Source organism: Typopeltis vanoorti, chromosome 4 (genome assembly GCF_054136105.1).
Source record: "Typopeltis vanoorti isolate ZY-2024b chromosome 4, IOZ_Tvanoo_1.0, whole genome shotgun sequence".
Classification (NCBI taxonomy): Eukaryota; Metazoa; Arthropoda; class Arachnida; order Uropygi; family Thelyphonidae; genus Typopeltis; species Typopeltis vanoorti.
The window spans coordinates 48054320-48076311 of record NC_143552.1 but is presented as its reverse complement, the minus strand read 5'-3'; the positions used below and the strand labels follow the sequence as shown (position 1 = coordinate 48076311).

At 35.4% G+C, this 21992-nt stretch overlaps 1 protein-coding gene across 1 annotated transcript in view; it reads right to left on the bottom strand.

The window, feature by feature from the left end:
• Positions 1 to 43: 43 nt before the first annotated feature.
• The window catches only part of abs (ATP-dependent RNA helicase abstrakt), a 222580-nt gene continuing 200631 nt past the window's right edge, over positions 44 to 21992 (bottom strand). Inside the window, exons 13-16 of the mRNA XM_090391777.1 lie at positions 19688 to 19837; positions 15118 to 15189; positions 8448 to 8558; positions 44 to 2937 (exon numbers count right to left, since the gene is read on the bottom strand). Coding sequence (XP_090247903.1) covers positions 2801 to 2937; positions 8448 to 8558; positions 15118 to 15189; positions 19688 to 19837 — 470 coding nt within the window. The 3' untranslated portion in view covers positions 44 to 2800. The remainder of the gene's footprint in view (positions 2938 to 8447; positions 8559 to 15117; positions 15190 to 19687; positions 19838 to 21992) is intronic.

Below are 21992 nucleotides of genomic sequence, written 5' to 3'. Positions count from 1 at the left end.
ATTCAAGTGTATATACTGAAATAGATACACAAGAATACCCAACACCTAGTACTTGGATTTTATTGTTACAAATATTACCAAAGCATGTTATATAATATTGCAGATTTCTTACAAGGAAACGAATCATCTTGAAGATGCAAAATTTCAGTGCTTTTATACAGTGTTAAAAAAAAATGAAATTCTATTTCATAATGCATAAAATTCATGTACAGTGTAAACCAAGGAAAGTGGTAAAATGTGGAAAATTTTACCAAAAGAAAAAAAAGGTAGCTAATAGATCTGTGGCCATAATGGCTGCTTTCAATTCTCTCTCTCTCTCACTTTGTTAAGCAACTCAAAATTTTCCAAAGTCAGCAAATGTACACCTGCATACATAGCTTTTTGGCAGTCACACATTCTCATAGCTGCAAATCGTTTTATTCTAATTACTGGCATGCAAATGTCAAAGCAATGGCACACAGGCAATGCTGATATAATTAATTGATGCATTACTCATAATCAGATCTTTTTTAATAGTATCCTTATGCATGAAAAAAGGAATCTAGAAGTGCTCCTGAAGCGAAATCATGACTTTCTTGGTTAGAGAGGAAACTGTTTGCATAGGTCACAAGAAAGACTAAGGTTTTCTGAGTAGGCCTAAATGCAGCAATGTCTCATGCCTTGAAAATGTCAATTTCTTTTGTTATAATTTGGCCAATTTAATATCAAAATTATGTAAAACAAGAATGCAATTAAGAAACTTTTAACACTGCATACAGCATTTCTGCTGTTTATGATATGCATAATCATGCCCACATGACAAATGAACTGGCTGAAAGTTTTATCAGGTAGCTAATTTCAATAAACTCATTTGCTGCATATTCAAGGTATGCATCTCCTGGCTTTCAATTGAATTACAGAGAGCTAGCTGTTAATATTACAACATACAGCTAAAAGAAAACCACTTAGTTAACAGTGACGATAAAGCAGAGTGCTTAAACAGTCATATGCAGATGGTGCTACCATCTTTGTTTAATATGTGCCAAATTTAACATTGCTTGAATTTTAAGGCATTCTATTTTCAATAATTTTAACATTACAGAAAAATGTTTTACATGCAAATTGAGTCAAAAAACTTTTTTCCCCTTACTCATACACTATCTACCGACACTTTAGCAACTGATACCAGCAAACTAACCTTAATATCAGATATGTATATCTCCTGCACCCTTTGAGGAAGGCTTTTCACCAATGTGCAGCAGACACCAGGTGGAATTTGTCTCCATTCCTCATGAAAGCAGCAGTGAGTTCAGCAACAGGTCAAGGACATGCTGCTCTGGGCCTCAATCACCACTCCATTTTGTCCCACAGGTGTTCGGTGGGATTGAGATCTGGACTTTGCACAGGCAAGGGCACTCATTTCTTCATACCATTCCATAACAGCTGCAAATTTGTGGCATGGGTCCGTCCCATAAAAACTCCACAGTGTAAGCAGCACCTAATTATCCAGAATATCAAGGTACTGAGCTGCCTTCATGGAATCACAGATTATGACCAGTGGTCACGCTCCAAACTTTATTGTGGATAAAACACTGTGGTAACAAGGCTGCACCCACACCTTGTCATCAGACTGGAAACAGGTGAACTGTCCAGTTTACACGCTCTTTGCACCAGGCCAAATGAGCCACCTTGTTCGTTGTTGTGATGTTTGGCTTATATGCTGCTGCTCTTCCATATAAACCCAGTAAATGGATTCTTTTCATACAGTATTAGTGTCATCATGGTTTTACTAGTACTCTGGAACTCCCTCTTGTCCCTGAGTGAGTTTCTGCACTAGTGATGCCAGAACATCACCAACCATTGATTTTTGATGCTCCAGTTGAGCAGCAATGGCACGTATGGACATGCAACCTATGTGACAGTCCATGATGACACCTTTCTCTCTCTCTCAGTCACTGAATTGACGTGTTGCCATACCACCTGTATTCAACTGCTATGATGAAACACTGCTTCCTCCTATCTGTACACTAGTTTATATTATTAAGAAACCTGGAAAGGTCCATAACTTCAAATAACAGGGATGTCTGGACGTATGTAATGAGGATCTTCAATGAAACGACTAGAACAAAATATTAAAGCAACTGATATAACTGCAAGAAAGAACATACTAGTAGCAGAGTTATAAAATAACTCTGCTACTAGTATATCATTCTGTTCTAAGTGTTTATCAGAACCTTCCAAACCCCCCTTCATAAGTTTGTAGGAACATGATTAATAAATGTGTTAAAGTGACAAACTGAATAGTTTTCTTATTAGGCTATTGTTAGTAAAAAACTACTCTTGCTGAAAAACAAAGGCAGTGATAACCATATCAAAATATATATATACACGATAGATTTAAAAAAAAAAAAAACAATTAAGGAGCCTGGGTCAGCAACATTTACCAAAAAACAAGTTTTGGTTTAAAGTTTCTAAAATGCCAACAGAAGCTTATAGATATGTTTCCCTATTTTTCTCTTGATGATAGCATCAGGGAATTAAATTAATTCTATCCCCGCAACTGAAGAATGAAACGAGTGGCAGCATATGGAGTAGCATTTTGCACTCATTGTAGCACCTCAGGACATTCTTCTCCACCTACATACACAGTAATTTCCTTCAAAGTATGGCAAAACAAAGTATATATATGTCTGGTATTTTCATTCACTCATTTAATTTCAAAATTTATATCTTTAAAAGTGTAGTTACATTATCTGAAAGGGTAAGTTTATACAAAGGAAGAAACAAACAATGATTAGTGGCCAAGAGATCACAATTCTGTTTACCAATCAGCACTGTTGTTTGCAAGATAATCTCTACGACCAATTGTGGATGCTTGCTTATTCTGCATGGCCTCCAGTTTTGGACAATCTGTGATACGATGTCCTAGACCTCCACAATAGGAACAGCCACGTTCCTCTAGTAAATTAAAATAATTTGTTAAAGCACCATGAATTTCAAAAGTGTGAATGAAATATAATTTAGGGGGATCACTTAAAATTTTACTCTACTTTTCTTAAAATCAAACATTAAAAATATTCAGCTACACTATTTGATATATACTATACTAGATTTTTACAAAATCCATCATCTGAATTTTTGTTGATGAATCCTTCACTGAACTACTTATATGGAAGAAGCAAGAATGCAGTCTTGCAATGTCATGTTAAAAAAAAAAACAGCTTAATATTTCCCTACCTCAATCATACTGGCTCAGAATGACTCAAGCTGTTCACTGTTGAAAATAACAGACAAATCATCTTTTATGGTTTGTCATGTATTATATGTACCTTAAAAGCATTATAAATTAGAAAGAAACCACCAACCTCTGACTATTTCAGGTTTTTAATTATTGCATTTATATTTCACTAATTTCAACCTTTCCATGCACACAATTTAGTGCTACTGATATGATCAAACCACCATGTATATGAAGGTCAACTTTGCTTTGTTCTTTTTTATCAATGAACGCTGGTGGTACTAGCTCTTAGTCATTTAAAGTTCTGTAAGGAGGAAAAGAGAAGTGAGCAAAACATTAAGTAACCCCTCTATATATCAGCTTCCTATTTACAAAATTACATAGATAACTCCAGGAGACCACAGAAATAATTATTTTATAACAGAATTGTGCTGTGGTTGGGAGAGGAGTTAGTAATTTGTCACCATAGTGTTTGCTATCTTCTTCTTTCACTCTGCCTTATCCCATGTTAAACGGGGTCGGCGCACGAATCTTTAACCTTCCTCTTCCAAGTTCTCCGGTACAGGGCATCCTTCGGACTCCATCCTTTCTCCCTAAGATCCTCTGTCATCTTATCCCTGAGCTTGGGCCTGCTTCTTTGCCTCCTTCCCTCCAACTCCATATACTCCACTCGTTTACCAACATACTCCTCACCCTTTCTCTCAACATGTCCAAACCACCTCGGCCTACTTTCTTGTATCTTCTTGCCAATTGGTCCCACCTTAACCGTCCCTCTGATGTAGTCATTCCTTATCCTGTCCTCCTTTGTCACACCACTCATCCATTTCAACATCCGCATCTCCGTTACCTCCATCTTCCTCTCCTGTGCCTTGGTTATAGGCCACGTCTCTGCACCATGGAGCATCGCCGGCTTCACCACCATCTTATAGAGCTTTCCTTTCCTCTTACAACTCACTCTCTTGTCACACAGGACCCCGCTCATCTTCCTCCAATTCATCCAACCACATGTTATTCAGTGCTGTATTTCCTCATCCAGGTCACCATTCCTCTTGACAACCAACCCAAGGTACTTGAATTTCTTCCTGAAATTAGCCTTTCACCCTAGATCCTCAGTCTTCACCCGGTTAATTCTCATGCCGCTCTCCTCCAATGCCTTTCTCCACTCTTCCAGGGTATTTTCAAGCTTCTCTCGGGATGATTCTATGCGAATCATCCCAAGAGAAGCTCATCGGCAAACAGCATGCTCCACAAAGTCATATTTCAGTTTATAACTTATATTATAAACACTTGCAAAAAAAGAAACAAACTGAAGGTTTTGGATATAACTTCTTGTGCACTAATTTAAAGAAACTATCTGCCACAATGGAAATTCAGTGTTTATCTGCTTTTGAAAACTATTTTATTTTATAGTACCATTTGATGAGGATACCTACTTGGGTTTAATAATTTTATATTCAGCAAAAAAAAAAAAAAAACTAATTTTCCAATGCACCAACAAAATATTCATGCCAACTCATTGCAATAAAGAGGTAAATAAATTTCAGTAGTGTGTGCATCAAGAAAGGGTAAGGGAAAACTTTGCTTCTGTGGTACCGTGATCAGTAGGACTGAGGATAAGGTTCAACTCTTCAATCCTAAAGTATGATACAGATATGAGATATATTTGGCTGCAGCCCTAATATATCTCATATCATTATTAGAACATAGTTCATAAGTGATATGGAGAAAAATGGATCACTTCCACAAATACTTCTATCAATCGCCTTTCTGCCTTCACAGGATAGTTATACTGTATGCTTTTCCAACTGTCTTTCAACATTTCTGCCTTCACAGCACACCACAGGATAGTTATACTGTATGCTTTTCCAACTGTCCTTCAACATTTCTGCCTTCACAGCACACCACAGGATAGTTATACTGTATGCTTTTCCAACTGTCCTTCAACATAAACTAAATATGCTGGGGATAAAAAAAAAGTTGTGCGGCAATGACTATGAAGCTAATACAGCTGACAACAAAAACTCTCACTATAAAACTGTTTAAAAGTCCTGATCAGAGCTCATAGGTAAAGTGAAACTCACTAGAACAAAACTATTCCTGTGGTTTGCTACAAGTTTCCTATAGTAAGAGTCGACTATAAATGTAAACTCAAACCTGAAGATAAGAACCCCCCCCCGAAAGATCGGGCAAAGTATAACATAAAAGCCATCCACCAGACTACCCTCAAGCCAACAAATGGATGTTTGTTGGCTAATCATCTTGCTTTTAATTATTCTGCTATTTCACCTTGGTCACCAACACATATCTATACATACATACATGCAATATGAGGACCAAACAGACTGAATACAAAATAGTGTGATCCTACAATCCTAGCATGTGATTTGATCTCCCAGATTTTTTGGAAGACAGACAGATATATTTAAGTTAGGGGAATGCAGTAGAGCTGTGATAGATTCCAAAGTCTCTCTCAGATCTGAATAATAAAGATTCTCCCTGTCCTCATGAATCAAATGATTTTATGATCTGCAAGTGACTGTAGTTACATACTGGATCCATTTTTTATGTTCATTGAATTGGTAGTTCTTTTAGGTTGACAAATATATTACCACCAAGATGATCTTGGTGAGTGAATAAGGATAAATTATGTATAGTTGTTCAGGCATCATGCAGAAATGGCTGAACCAATCAATCAATGAAATTCTGGGGAAAATGTTTAGACACATCCAACTTGGTTATTTCATCCATAGTGGATGGCTTTGTGAGCATGCCATATTGACTCCCAAGAATGATCAGGTGCAAATGCTTACAACTGCATAAGCAAATCAAATGAAGCAATAAGCTATGAAGTAGAACTGCACTTAAAATCAATGCGCCAATCATGCTGATGAAAAACTCGAGTGCTAATTTCAACTACAGCTAAAAGTCCTTTGTATTAATGTTACAGAAGCAGTGATCTTGACTGTGGAAGGACCCAGCTATCCCTATGAATTTAAATACCTTCAGTTTCTGGTCAACATATATGGTTCATAATGACTTAACAAGCCAAAAGACCAAGCACTGATTTAAGATCATGCTATTTTTTATATAGTAGCTATATAAAAAATAGCATGATCTATGATCTATAGAAAAAATAGTAGGGTAAGCAGCAGTGAAGATCTTCACTTATGTCCTGGAGAGGAAAAGAATAGAATATAGTTTATATATAAAAAAAGGCTTTTTGATATAAGCAAGAACATTAATACTCTATGTGAGCATTTTTTTTTTTTTTTTTTTAATCCTCCATACTAGTAAATTCTCACTATTTGAATAATGGGTATTTAAGCTAGTTTTTGGTAAGACTGCTGCATCTTTAAGGACTCATAATTTTTTTCTGCAATAATCCAGATGTAAGATCTGACAGAGTTTTGTTGAGGGAGAAGCTACTGGCTTTAAGAAAAGATATCAAATGTAATGTGAAAAATTTCAAAGGTGAGAGAAAGAGATGGTTTTAACTATCTGCCAATGTTTTAATAGTTGTGTGAAAGATGATAAATGGACTTATCAGTGTGAAGAGGTTTCTCCCAGACAAAGAAGAATCTGTTGTTATTTTCTTTTTCAATGGTAAAACTAGTGCTGGGTTTTACCAAGAATGAAAAAATACCAAACCAAAACCTCAAAACTATGAAAATTTCAGCTGCATTCTCAAATTCGAAAACAGACAAAACACTAAACTAGTAGCATACAAGACAGCACTTAAACCAGTTTTAAGTTAAAGATCTGAGAGATGGGTTAGAAATAAATTACTTGATCAAAGAATATGATAAATAAGTGTGATGTTTATTGTAGTCACTAATACATGTAGAATTTATTCAATTAAACACAAATAAGCTTTATTGCTTTCCACTTCATACAGAAATGGGCCCAGTAAAGTTTGTTTTACTTAGGATTCTTAAGTCCGAAGGATGATTTAAAGTTGTTGATATGGTCTGGTTATTTCTTCAACAAAGTATGCTGCTTTCGTACAGAAAGTGAATTCATTCTAAAGTGATGCAATTATTGGTAAGGTTTTAGTAATTTATTCATGGAGTGCTGTGGCTTTTATTTTATATATATAGAAAGTAAATTAATTTGAAGTGTTTTGGATGAACTTGGAATGCAGAAAGAAGTCCTAATTTATGTTGCTGTTATATAGGAAACAGTTTTTGTGTCAGTTTTTCCTCTGTATGAATTCAAAGGAATTACGGTTCTGCTACAAGAAAAAATAAAAATTTAAAAAGTTTTGTCCGTAAAAGATAATAACGTAATTTATGATAAATGAAGGGAAGTTTTTTTGTGTGTGTAAATGAAAGGTGTTAGAAAATCCCTTAATGAGTTAAATAGCTAATATTAAGAGGGCAAGTTATATTTAAAACCTTACCAACATTGCATCACTTTAGAATGAATTCATTTTCTGTATGAAAGCATCAGCATACTTTATTAAAGAAATAACCAGACCATATGAACAGCTTTAAATTGCCCTTCAGACTAAAAATCCTAAACAAAGTTATAAGATATCTTTGGATTTGAATCTGTGTGCAAGTTTAATTTGGAGTTTAGTTTCAAGTGCTTGTATTTCAAAGTTAAACCACTCACAGCTGAGGGAGTAATTTATTAAAAGTGCAAATGACAGGATTGCATGTACAAGAAAGAAAGAAATACTATCACCTCCCACACACACCATACTTGTTTAAACTAGTAACAATTACTAAGTACTATCAATAATATCTCAAAATATTTTGATATATATCAATAGCAACTTTTGACAATTTCTCCAAATTGTCAAAAGTTGGTAAAGATCTTGCTATTTACAAAACTTGAAAATTTGGTTCCCTTTAGTTTTGTATTATGGGATTCTGCTTATATGTGGCATTTGTTCTGTACTCCAACAACTATTAATGCAAAAAAAAAGCCACTTTCATTCCCTCTCACTTCCATCATGTTTTATTGCAAATGATGTACCTTCCATTTATTCTGCCATGGCGATTAAAGGAATCAATTTATATATACAAAATGGAAAAAGACAGGAAAAAATAAAATAAATTGCACGTCATATTCCAGCAAAAGCCCAAGTACTCATTTGCCATTATTCTTGATAGGCTTTTTCAAATAGTTTTTGAATAAATATTCACAAATATATTTATAGAGATGTTACAATCTATCTTCAAACAATCATAAAGCTTAGATAATATAAAGTAAGTTGAAATATTACCTCCTAGATCAAGGTATTTTTCACTTTCTGACTGCAGTGCAGCAAGGAAAGGAGGTACTTTTTGCCTTGCTTCCATAAGTAGATGTTTCAGATCAAGCAGCACAGACTCATCTATGAAAGAAGTGCGAGGATAATTGCATATCACACTAACATTTACTTAATGATTAACAAATTATATATAAAATGTACCCAACTATTTTTGTTCCAAGATGATTTAAAAAGATATTTCATAACAGCAGACATGCCACCATCTTTAGAATATTGGTGAGATGTGGCTTGTGATTACCGTATTTTTCTGTGTATAAGACGATACTTTTTTTTTTTCTAAAATTTTAGACGAAAAATTGGGGTTGTCTTACAAGGGAGATAACCAGTTGAGAGACCCGTGGTTGCTGTAGTGAAACTGCCAGTACCTTGTCTTTGCGAACAGGCTTCCACCAATCACTAACCTTTGTTAACTCTGTCAATTGACATCATTAACAGCTAATTCTGAATAAACCAATCAGAACTCTGAAAACATTCACACGTCTGCAACTCATTTGCAAGGTAAGTTAATGCATTAACAATATTTTGAGCACTAGCCCATAAAAATGTCCAAAAATAAAAAAAAACTATATGCCTGGAACTCAGAGTGATGCATAATTTCTTAATATGTGTCTTAAAAATATTATCTAATTACTAAATATACTTTGAATATTTAAAAAAAAATATCAAATGTGTTCTGTTTTATGTTTAAAATATTGATTTCTTGATTTGGGGTTCAAAAAAGTAGAGTTCGTCTTATACACAGAAAAATCAGTCATTCTATTGTATATCAAGGTTAGGGATAGAAAGGTTCATTAAATAAAAGATTTTCTCTCAAACCTGAATAACTAGTTTGTAGATGATAGACATTTGACTTATTCTTTTGACAAACAATAAACTGACAATAAGTATGTTGGAAGTCAAAGACTGACCTTCACTGTATTTTCTCAAGTATGGGTGACTTTGCATTCAAATACACTTCAGCTTTTAAACATGTTTTACTGCATTGATCATAGAAACAGAACTCTGCAGCCACTGAAGAACTGCTTCATTGATATCACAAACTATTATCCATTGTAAACATGCACCATGTTTATAATGCAGCTGGCCTGGTTGGGCGAGTGGTTAGCATATCTGCTCTACAGCCAAAAGGCTGTGGGCTTGGATGTTTGTGATTGTCTGTGAAAATACTAGTGGTGGAGATAGAGTTGTACAGTAAGTCCTCCCTCGATGAGTCTTTGGACTCCCTGGAGGTGTCATGTAATAATAATAATTGTTTCAGTTCATGTTTTTAAAAGAACGTGCCAGTTACATAAACATAAATCCACACAATTTCAGCACATTTTACACCAACATCACACATTTCTAATTCCAAACATAATCCTGGTACACCTCTGAGAAATAAATTTGATTTTTGGCATTGTGTGTATTATACATGCAAACTTTATTGTATACACAGTTCAAAGAAAGAAAAAAAATTTTATGACAAAAAATCTTACTATAGGTAACACCACTGATTTCCCAGCACTGTTGGTTCTAGAGCCTTCTTGAATTAGCTGTTCTGCTGGACCAACGGAAGTCAAATAATATTAATTCATTAGTACACCTGTAACTCACTAATTATACCTCTCCCATGTCTTTAAAGCACAATGAGCCAACTAGAAACTTAAATATTAAATGTGGATTAAGTGATTTAATGAAATACATTAGTACAGCTAGAAATGCTATAGATTTACCAGTACAGTACAGTATAGTATAAATGAAAACAGATTTATTAATTGCTGCACTTACAAGGAATATTACAATAGTACCACTCCCAAAGTGGAAAATTTAGAATTTTACTGGGATTGTAGAGCTAACGGAAGTCTGGAAGCTGATGGCTGCCAGGATTACTGTCTCTTTCTTAGCTAATTCATCACAGATTTTTGATATGTTGTGGGGGGCAGAATATCTCGAAGTGAAGTTGCCTTGTTCTAATCTTTCCCTGTGTAATTTTCATAAGGTGCTTGCTCTCCTATTCTATTATGTGTCATCTCCTATCTAGGAGGTTGGCTACCATGATGTAACTCATGGTTAACTATGGGACATGTGGTGAGGACCCTATCTCTTCCACATATTGTCGTAAGTATTCAGAGCTGTAAATCCATGTGTGCTCATGGGGCTGGTTTGCCTGTTCTGGGGAATGAACCCGAGTTTATGGGTGAAAAAACCCCCTACTTCCATATGAGACTGGCTGACTCACCTTTAGTCATAAGAGACCATACAGAGGTTCCTCGCATCATGGACGGGAATTGAATCTAGGTCTTTCCAACCAAAGGGCTTCATCTGTACCGACTGAGCTATTAAAACAGAGGGCTATGTACTTGCTCTAACTCTGATTAATTTGCCCATCAACTCCATTCTCAATATTAAGTTTTCATCTACATCCATTTCGTTTTCATCACTGTCATCTTTATGACTATCACTGTTTTTACCAGGATTCAAACAATATCTACAGTTTTCATCAATATTCACTGGCACTTGACCTAATTTTCTTCATTAAGTCTACCTACTACATATACCCTTGGCAGTAGGTCTCATAGCACTTTTTGCATACTCAAGTAACTAATGAACAACTTTCTCTTTTGATATATTAAATCCTATAAAACCACTGCCAACATTCCATGGCAGGACTCGATTTAAGCCATAAGTTCCTTAGTGTTGAGACTCATACTTCTCCTAGGTACTAGCAATTCCCAAAGCATTTCTTTCATGTTAATTTCTTTAATAAATGTTTCTACAGACTTTCTACATTTATGCATCGAACAAATATTTTGTGAAAAGTGAGCAATATTCACAGAGTGAAATATTCCTTGGTCTTGAGACTGTATAATTTTTTTTTTCCCTTACACAAGAATTCAGTTCTGAGGTGAGCTGAACAGTTGTCTAGAATGAGAAGAATTTTGCAACCTTCTGGTAGACCTACAAATTTATGATGTGCTTGGGCTTCAAGAACAAAAAACTTTAAACTATTCTAACATTATCTCAGTGGTAACTCAGGCATTTTAATTTGTACATGTATTACAGACTCAATTTTAATGCCTTTCAAGGCTCTTGAGCATTTGGTTTTTCATATCACCTGAGTTACTGTCCTGGGTGCTCAAATGCATATTACATTTGAGCACCTTAGGACAGTAACTCTATCCTTATATTGTCTGGGACCTTCATCCTCTGCTATTAATGTACTTTGCAGCATGCATTAGTATAATGAAGTTTCATCACTATTATACACCTACCCAGGACAGAGAAGCTCATCAGCCACAAGATTAGCAAATTCATCCATATATTCTGTAGCTTCATGGTTTGGGAACTGCTTTTTCAGCATGTGCATACACACTTTATGAATGGCAATTCTATGGCACCTCTTAAACTTTTGAATCCAACATTCACTATAGTCACACTCATGTTTGTTCTAATTTAAGCTCTTTATGGAATAATTTAATCTGTTCCATTAACTATCCAACAAGTCTACTTCATCACTCTTACACTGTTAAAACTATTTCATCTTCACTTGATCATGCTCAGTACTCTTACCATTTATTATAGTGTTTCTAACATTCACTTGCTTCTTGGAATTCTGATTCTAAGAATTTAAGTATTTTGCCCCTTTGCTTCTTTATATTATAAACAATTGATGAACCAATATAATTTCTGCAACGAAACACTAGTTTTGTCCATATTGATACAAGAAAGAAAGAAACTTCTTTCCTGTATTAATATGGACTTGTACTTACACTTGACACCACCATCACAGCTGGTCTTGCTTAGAAGCCCTAGCTTAGGGTTAAAAGCAAAATAAACTAAGAATCACTCAAAATCATCACCACCAACTACAAATGTAAATAATTAAGCAAGTGAGCATTACATACAACACTATCTGTGGAGAACCAGTGAACTAGTTCAGATATTCAATGGAATTTCAAGTGCACTCTTGTAATTTTGTTTGGATTAAAGGAAGTACCAGAAAATGAGTGATGTACCTGTAGTATTTAATGTCTGACATTTTTGAAACATAATTCTTTAAAGCATGTCATTTCATGCATTTATGGAAATGTTAATTTGTATAGCATGATATGCACTAATTGCATTCTTTGGGAATAATATAAACACTCTTCTATTCCATACACTCTCTTTCCTCTCCAGTCAGATAGTTTAACATCTATGGTCTTTTATCTCATCATAATATTTGCTATTATGACTCTGGAAGACCACTTTTTAGCAAACAAGACAATACAGTGTAATACAATGATTGTTTTTTTTAAATTCTATCCATGAAAGGTTGTAAACCAATCACACATTAGTGGGCCAGCTAAGAATTAGATAATCCAGAAATCTCTCTATAGACCAAATATGGTACTTTTCCAGCAAGCAGGATGATGTCTCAAACTGAGCAACGAAAATTGCTACCTAAAAAGGCCTTCACAAGCAGTTATGCCACAGTGGGATTCACAATGATAATCTGTTGATTGGAGAGAAGAGATACTATCTACCTGAACAACTAATACACTCCACCTGCATCTTCTATAAACTGACATCAATAATTCCCCACCCTCTTGCAAATCTGCCCATATGCATTGTTAGATCCTGAATGGATGATTTTTGAGAAATTATTCATTCAGAATCTAACATAAGAATTTGGCTAACTCAGATAATACCTGGTTGGCAGCACACAGTTTTGAATTTTGTTGTAAGGGAATTTTATGTAATAACATGTAAATCGCACTAGAAAAATCTTGTAGTTGAAAGTTAAACTGAAGGATTATAGGATTAATGAATTTTAATAAGGAAATTGTAGTATAATCTTGTCCCATTAAGCTGTCTTAAACTTAATAAGGTGCCAAAGAAGTTAAGAGTACGAGTGCAAAGGTCGAGTTACATATCGCACGTATCGGCCGTAATGCCGCCAGCTACAACGTACGAGAAATATGATGCAAACGGAATTCCTGGAATACAGCACCTAACGGCAGCTAGGACTTGGAGGATAACCTTAGGGGCATGATGACAAAGAGTCGTATGGGAAAGAAGGGACGAAATATAAGCGAATGCATGCGATAATGTGGGGCTTTTTTCTGGTTGTTCCTGACTTCACTTTGAGGATTCCTGACTAGCAGATGGAGTAGGGACGAGCGAGAGGGATGTCCCACTCAAGTAGGAGCAGAGAATGCACTGTATCGAGGCAGTGAGAAGTTCGAATCCGGGAAGAATGTAAAACGGATGGCGTAGTCGTAAGCCTATTGCAGAAGCAATCGATCGAAGGAGGACCCAAACTACACGTGGCCGTTAACAGACCTTCGGAAGAAAAAGATTGGGTAACGTTAAGACCTTTACTGTATGTTTGAATGAGACAGAATTTAGTGTTAGATCATATTAAGTGGACAATTCATAGTGGACTATAATAAGGATTTGTATTTTGAGACAGAGTAATTTTGCTGAACAAAGGAATTTCAGGAATGAAATTTTAGCTGCATGTGACTGAGATTATATGTGAATTTGAAATTTTGTAGATGAATTTTATCAGAATAGTAACGGGTTGTGAGATGTATTTTAATGTAGCATGAAATAAGAGTTTGGTTTTTGAGTAACATAATTAACTAGATTTAATGTTTTATAGTTTGTGTGAGATTACCAAGTTAATCTATGAGTGTTCTGTTAAATTAGTATTGAGTAACTAATTTAGCAAGAGATTTTGAAAAGCTTAGTATCATATTCCAATTATAGCTGTAAAGTGTCATTTGTTCCAATAAACATGTTTTGTTGTATATGCCTGATTTGTGCTTGATTCAAGAATTCAAATTACCACTTGCAAAAATTTAGAACCATAGCGGGAAGGAATTTAATGAGAGTGTTAGAGTAAAATAGATTATTGGCCATGACTGAAATTAGAACCAGTATCTATTAGAATGAATGCCAATTAACCTAGGAATATTCCCTGAATTTTGAATAAGCTAATATTATAGGACTCTGGCTGGCGTAGCAATAAAAAATAAATTTGCCAGTGTCCGAAAAGGAAGCATTCTTAGGTGGAGCAAAGTAAGGCATTCTTAAGGAAGTATATTAGTATATTATATATCAATAACGAAAGTAAAAGAGAAGATTTTAACAATGGCGCAGCAGGTGGGATTTTAGATGAGTAAGGTTTGAGTAAGTAAGAAGATAAGTACAAATGAATAAGTTAGTAATAAAACAAATGAGTATAAAGATAAAAATAAATATAGAGAAACCACTTTTTAACAGCATGCAGCAGCTAACTAGCACCCTCACAGTTCAACTCCAAACCCACAGAACAAATTTCTCCTCTTCTTCTTCTTCGTTTATGCCTTCCACTGCTGCCCTCTGGAACAGTCTTCCATCACATGTATTTCCCAAAGAATACAACCTACAGCTTTTCAAACAAAATGTCAATAAGTTCATTATTGCCCATTCACAGTACTAACATAGTATAAGTCGACCAACCTCTCATGGATGGGCTCTCCATTAAAAAAAACTAGACTGGCAATGTTAATTGGTGAGAAAGTATTAACTGCTTCAGTTGTTATCTAATGGTCTAACTTGGTTCAAACCACAAAGAACAGAAATATTTTGTGTTAGAGAATGCAATATTACTTACCACAGGCCTTGTTAATGAAGGTAGTTGCAATGCCTTTTTTGCCTGATCTTCCAGTTCTCCCAATGCGATGTACTATATTGAAACAGAGAAAAACTTATAAAGTACCTGAGGAAAATAAGGTCCACCTTATTTAAAATTTGAATAAGTTAGACAATTGTTTAGATTAATTGAAACAACAGTATTCATATTAAAGTTTGCATTAGCACTAATTAAAAAAACACAAATAAGAATTCTTGCAGTAATTTATATTTCATATAAATTACTGCAAGAATTCTTATTTGTGTTTTTTTATTTTATATTTTTTATATTTAAGAATTCTTGCAGTAATTTATATTTCATATAAATTACTGCAAGAATTTATATGAAACCAAGTCTTTAAAAAACACCTTATGTGGGCCTTATTAAACCATAGTAATTTAATAAAGCCCTTGAACAAAATTAAATATTTAAAAAATAATATAACAATTATTTTTAATTAATTTATTTATTTATGCTTATGGTTACATGAAACTGGTAAGTGAAAAGTACAATTACAATTTCCAGCAACAAATGATGAAAATCTTAACATATAAAAGTTCATTACATAAAAGGCTTTCTAAGTCTTTCCTTTTTTTTTTATAAATAAAGTAAAAGTAGCTTGTCATAATCAAGCCAGGGACAATTATCATTCTCCTGTAACAAGTATGACAATGCTGCATGTTCTTACAACACTTCACTACACACAATGTAGTTCACCACAACACAATGTAGCTGTATCCTAGGTTTAATTAGAGAGCAGTTGTGTCTTGTGTGAGAAAACTTGATCCATTAGAGGAGGCCCATTTCACATTACATCATCTTCTAACATGAGGAGGAGTTCTGTTGATACCATGACGAGGACTATGAGAATAATGTCTTCATGGTGAGACGGGACTGTGATCTTCTGTTTCCTCCATAACCACTGCCACCACCGTGAAATTGGTGCCTTGGGCAGTCGTACACAATATGAGTAATTGTCTGAGCCACGGGAGAACAATCACAATAAGGGTGATCTGACAGCCCTCATTTATGTAGAAGGTAGCCACATCTGCCCTGACTAGTTCTGATCCTGTTTATTGATGACCAAATCTTCCTAGGAAGATCAAAACCAGGCTGCAGAGCACAGGGATCTTCTACCAGGAAGCCGTTTGTTGGTAGATTGTTGGACCAGTATTCTCTCCATATGTCAGATATTGATGGCAGCGCAGCTGAAGAGAGTTCATCCATGAACCAGAGAGGCTTTCTAGATTTGAGGCAAAGACTAGGTGGGTTTATGAGAGTCTGATGTAGGGGCAGGAGAGGGTTGCTCATTGCTTTATTAAATTCCTTAATCGAGGTTTGTCTTCTCTGTATGTGTGTGGTGGAGCAATGTTAGATAGAACAGGCAGCCAGGAGAAAGGGGTGCTTCTCACTGTCCCACTAATTGTGCACATAGTAGAATTTAGCTGGGTGTCTATAATGTTAGTGTGTGTGTGTGTACTTCTTTTCCAGACAGGGGCACAATATTCTGCTGCAGAGAATGCTAGTGCAGACGACCTTAGGACTTCTGCACCACAACCCCAGGTTGTTCCAGCAAGCCTTGAAATATTATTATTTCTGGTTTTAATTTTATTGAAGAGGTTGATGATGTGCCTTTTATAGGTTAGGCTTCTGTCTAGGCTCACCCCAAGATATTTTGGGTGAGGCTCGTGTTCTACCATTTTTCCACAGAAAGAAAGGTTGAGTTGTCGATTCGCCTCTGCATTGTACAGGTGAAATACTGAGGACACTTTTCGTTGGATTTGGCTTCAAGTACCACTGCTTGAAGTACTCTTCCACGGTGTTCAGGTCTGTATTCAAGGTCAAGTCTAGGTTGGTAAAGGAGGTGGATTGATGTAAGATTGCTAGGTCATCGGCATACATATACTTGCTTGAGCTGGTATGAGGTAGATCATACACGTAGATGTTAAAAAGTATAGGGGATAACACAGAGCCCTGAGGAAGACCGTTGTGAAGGAATCTGGGCTGCTCTTTTTTCCACCAATATGGACCCAGATCTTTCTGTTGGAGAGAACAGAATCAAAAAGTTGGAAAGTTTTTTTACACTTGATAATATTTCCTAGTTTTAGGAGGAGGCCCCTGATCCAGACAGTGTCATAAGCAGATGTTAGGTCAATGAAAGTGGCTCCAGATTTAAGTTTCTTCTGGAAGCCTGCTTCAATTTGAGTTGTCAGGGCCAGGACCTGGTCACAGCAACTTCTTCCTGGCCTGAAGAGCTTGTTCAGTTGGGAGTGCTCTTTTGATGAGTGGTTAAATTCTTTTAAGAATTCTTTCAAAGAGTTTAAAGGTGATGCAAAGCAAGGAGATAGGTTGTAGGTTTTTCACATCATTTGGATCTTTCCCTGGTTTGGGCACAGCAATTATTTTAGCTTCCTGCCACAGCTTTGGTAGTTTACCAGTCATGATGATTTCTAAGAAAAGGGCAGCCAGCCATGTTTGGCCATGTTGACCAAGATGTTTTAGGAACTCAGGGAGTATACCATCTACTCCTGCAGCTTTGTCATTCTTGGTAAGTTTTAAGGCTATTTGTACCTCTTCCCGAGATACTGGGTGTACGAGTTCAGGAAGTTCGGGTTCTGTCTTCAGGATTTGTTTGGTGGAAGCTTGTACAGCAATTTTCCTCGTAGAGCTGGGATGAATCTTGGAGGTTTTCAATAAATGGTTAGCCATTTGATCAGGAGTAATCGCTGTTGTTTTGTGTGTCGTTGGCTCTGCTCCACCTAATTTTCTCAGAAGTGACCAGCTTCTCTGACTAGATGTGACGAAGTTGAGTTCATTGATGGTCGAGATCCATCTTTCCTTTCTGTTTTTATCCAGGATTGATATGAGCTCCTTAGCTTGCTATTGGCATTAACTCCTGAAACGATGACTTTAAAGAGTTCTTTGTTTTTAAATTTGCCAATGGAATCTCATCATCGGAGTTATCTGAATCACAAGATGGAGGATTACGACATGTTCTTACAGCTCGAGCAGGATTTAAAAATTGAGCCTTACATTTAGAAATTATTGGGTTTCTCTTTAAAAATAACTTTAACCAATCTTTTCCTGCGAGGCCACTTTCTTTATTGAAGTTATTCCTAATTTCATTTTGTTCACAAAATATAAAAGTTTGCCTGAGTATAGCTTTTGGAGTTAAAGGGACACCAAATGAAACACTTTACTATTCTTTCTACCAAGTTCTTCTTTTGTTAACACAGTACTTCTTCCTAATCTTTTTGTTGTTTTCTCTACCTTTAAATGATTCCTCAATGTTCTTCTAGGTACTCCATAGCGTTCTGATGCTGCACGTTGTGATAGTTGTCCTCTTTGCACAGCTTTCATAGCTGCTTCTAGTCTTTCATCAGTCCAAAGACCCCGTTTCTTCTTAACTTCTGACATTTTCAGAGGCCTTTAGCAATAAAATATGTAACTATTATGAGCAATCACCAAAAAATAAAATCATTCAAAAGGCCCATCAACAAATTTACTGGGCCTTATTAACATCCACGAACTAGATTTGATCACATCTATTTTCACGTAAAATATGAATTCAAATCAACTAAAACATATTTTATCATAAAACTGAATGTTGAAAGAACAATTTAAATATAAAAAAATATTTTTAATTACAACTTATGAATTATTGAGGCGTAATATTATTAAACAGGAAGACACAACCACCTACCACAAAGGTCTAGGTCAAACTGACACAATACAGTCACTAGACAATATGGCGGCACTGATTTCCCATTGCATTGCGTCCTCTGTGTGTGTGTAAGAAACCAAACGGCACAACTTACCGTAAATGTGAATTTTTTTTTAAAGGGTCTTATTTACCTCAGGTACCTTATTAAAATCAAATTTAATTATTAATTTGATTTTTATGTAACTTCCATCGACAAAAGGTTGTAGACCTATAATATGTTAATACTGTAGGCAGGATAAGTTTTAGTACTCTTAAACAGAAGCAGGCAAAATAGCCGTTAAAAAGAAAAAAAGTTTTTAAGAGGAGTAACATGGGAGTTTTCCCAGAAAAAATACCTATAAAAAGAGATGTTTTTTTTTTTAATTTTTTTATATTTATTTTTTTCACATAATTTGGAAACCCTACTCTATAAACCAAACACAGAACTTTTTTTTAAGCCACTTCAGGGCTCCATTAAGCAAGTTAGTGGTCTCACACCATGCAATGAAATTCATCTACCACCTAAGACACTCACAAATATCCATGCCCACAGTGGAATTTGAACCTGCTGGATGAAGAGCAGGTATGCTAATGCTAACCACTTGGCCAACCAGGTTGAAATTATGAAAAAGTACAACAGAAGCTTAAATGCAGTTTTATTCTAGATTGTTGTATATTTTGATGAACAAATAAATAAACATCTCAAAGCATTTGTATTCAAAGTTATGCTATTTTGAAATTTCAAAAAATAAAAATAAATTGTTTTTAACAACATTTTTATTACCATGGACAAAGAAGTTGAAAAAGGTATGAATACCTTTAACTGCACATGAAAAAGAAGTAACTTACCATAATTTTCAATGTCCTCAGGCATATCATAATTTATAACATGCTGAATATTATCAAAATCTAAACCTTTTGATGCTACATCTGTAGCTACTAAAACATCTTTTTCTCCTTTACGGAAGGCCTCTACAGCTCGAGAACGTTCATCTTGATCTACAATTTAAACAAAAAAAGTTAAGCTGTTGCATATTATAAAAACAAATTGGTTGTATCTACTTTGTGGCAATGTAAATATTATTAGAAACAAAAGAACATATTCCTTAAGTTTTGGAGACTAACAAAGTTCTTTACAGTTTGTCAGTTCCAGATGTTTAAATCAAAATACCTTAGTCTCCCTTATCTGCAGTTTCAGTTATCCATGGTCAACCACAGTCCAAAAATATTAAATGAAAAATTCCAGAAATTAAACAATTTATAAGTTTTAAATTGCCTCATCCTGCCTGAGACGTGATCATCCCTTTGTTCAGCATATCCACGGTATACCATGTACACTACCTGCTCGTTAGTCATTTAGTAGTCATCTCAGTTGTCAGAGCAGCTGTCATGGTATCACAATGCTTGTGTTCAAGTAACCCTTGTCTTATTTAATAATGACTCCAAAGCACAAGAATAGTGATGCTGGCAATTCGGATATGCCAAAAGAAGCTGTAAAGTGCTTCCTTTTAAGTGAAAAGGTGAACGTTCTTGACTTCGTTTTATTAATCTGTTAGATTAATAAAAAAAAAGTATGCTGAAGTTGCCAAGATTCCATTCACATAACTTTTAGTGCAGTATTTTGTTATAATTGTTCTAAGTAGTTATTGTTGTTAATTTCTTATTGTGCCTAATTTATAAATTAAACTTTATTATAGGTATGTATATAGGAAAATATGGATATATAGGGTTCCGTACTATCTGCAGTTTCAAGTATCTGTGTGTGTGTGTGGGGGGGGGGGGGGGTTTCTTGGAACGTATTCCCTGTAGATAAGGGAGGGGGAGCTACTGTACTTTGTCTTAACATTTCTAATAAAACTCCAAACATGTTTTCCCTATATAAAATGCATCCTAGCATTTTATATAAGACAAAGGTTAGGCATGTGATAAATGATTCACAAAAGTGCAGCTATATGAATCTTACAAGTCATTAATGTTATTATATAACAATACTAGAGTTATGAGGGGGAAGTGCTGAAAAGCTCTGATAAATACCTAGAACAAAAATGATATTACAGCAACTGATATAACCACAAGAAAGAACATATCTTAAAACTCTTTAACCTCCCATGTTTCATCAAATTGTAATAATTTGTTCATTTTCTTTTAAGATATATAAGAAGACATGTCGAAGGTTTTGAAGAAATTCGAAGACCCAGAGGTGCGGGCTATCATCAAGTTTTTCGTGCTGCAAGAAAAGTCCACAACCGAGATTCCCCAAACTTTGTGTGAGACTATAGAGGACTGTGTCCTAGCATATGCAACAGTTGCTAGTAGGTAGCCAAGTTTAAAACTGACCATCCTGAGAAAAAAAATGCTTCCAGATCAGGAAGACCTTCCACAGCATTCATCACACCTGAAAACAGCAATGCAGTGCATGCCATGATCCATGATGATAGATGAATACCAGCAACAAACATTGCAAGACTCTGGGGATATCCAGGGAATGAGTTGGGGATCAGTATCCACCAACATCTGAATGTGCAAAAGTTCTCAGTGAAGTGGATCCCCAAATGTTTGAATGCCAACCCAAAAGAGAGAATGTGCGCTGTCATCGCAAGGGATTTTGGGTCATTTTGAGAAATCAGGTGCAAATTTTTTGGCTCTTATTGTGACTATTGAAACATGGCTTCATCACTATGACCCAGAGACCAAACAACAGTTGATGGAGTAGAGACACAAAGGTTCTCCACGGCCAAAGACGTTCCGCAACCAAAAGTCAGCAGGGAAGGTTCTTGCCACTGTCCTTTGGGATATGGATGGTGTAATCCTTAACACCAAAAAAGGCGAAAATGAGTACAGCAGCAGTTTTATTCGACAGCTCTGGAGGAAATAGTTTTTTGACCATATCTTCAGGCCAAGTGGTAATTGACTTAAGTAGTTTCTCTGTTTTGTTTTTTAAAATCCAGTATATTAAAAGCAAAAATAAGAATTGTAACACTAAAAATATGACATCATTGTTTCTGAAAGAAAACCATCTGAAAGAATTTTTATTCCTGTCATCGTAAATAGAATTTAGCTTGATGTAATTTTTTTTTATTTTCACTAGAGGTCATGCCAGTAGAATAACGTGATCAAATCATTGTTTCTTTAGCTTACAGTTAATAATGTAACT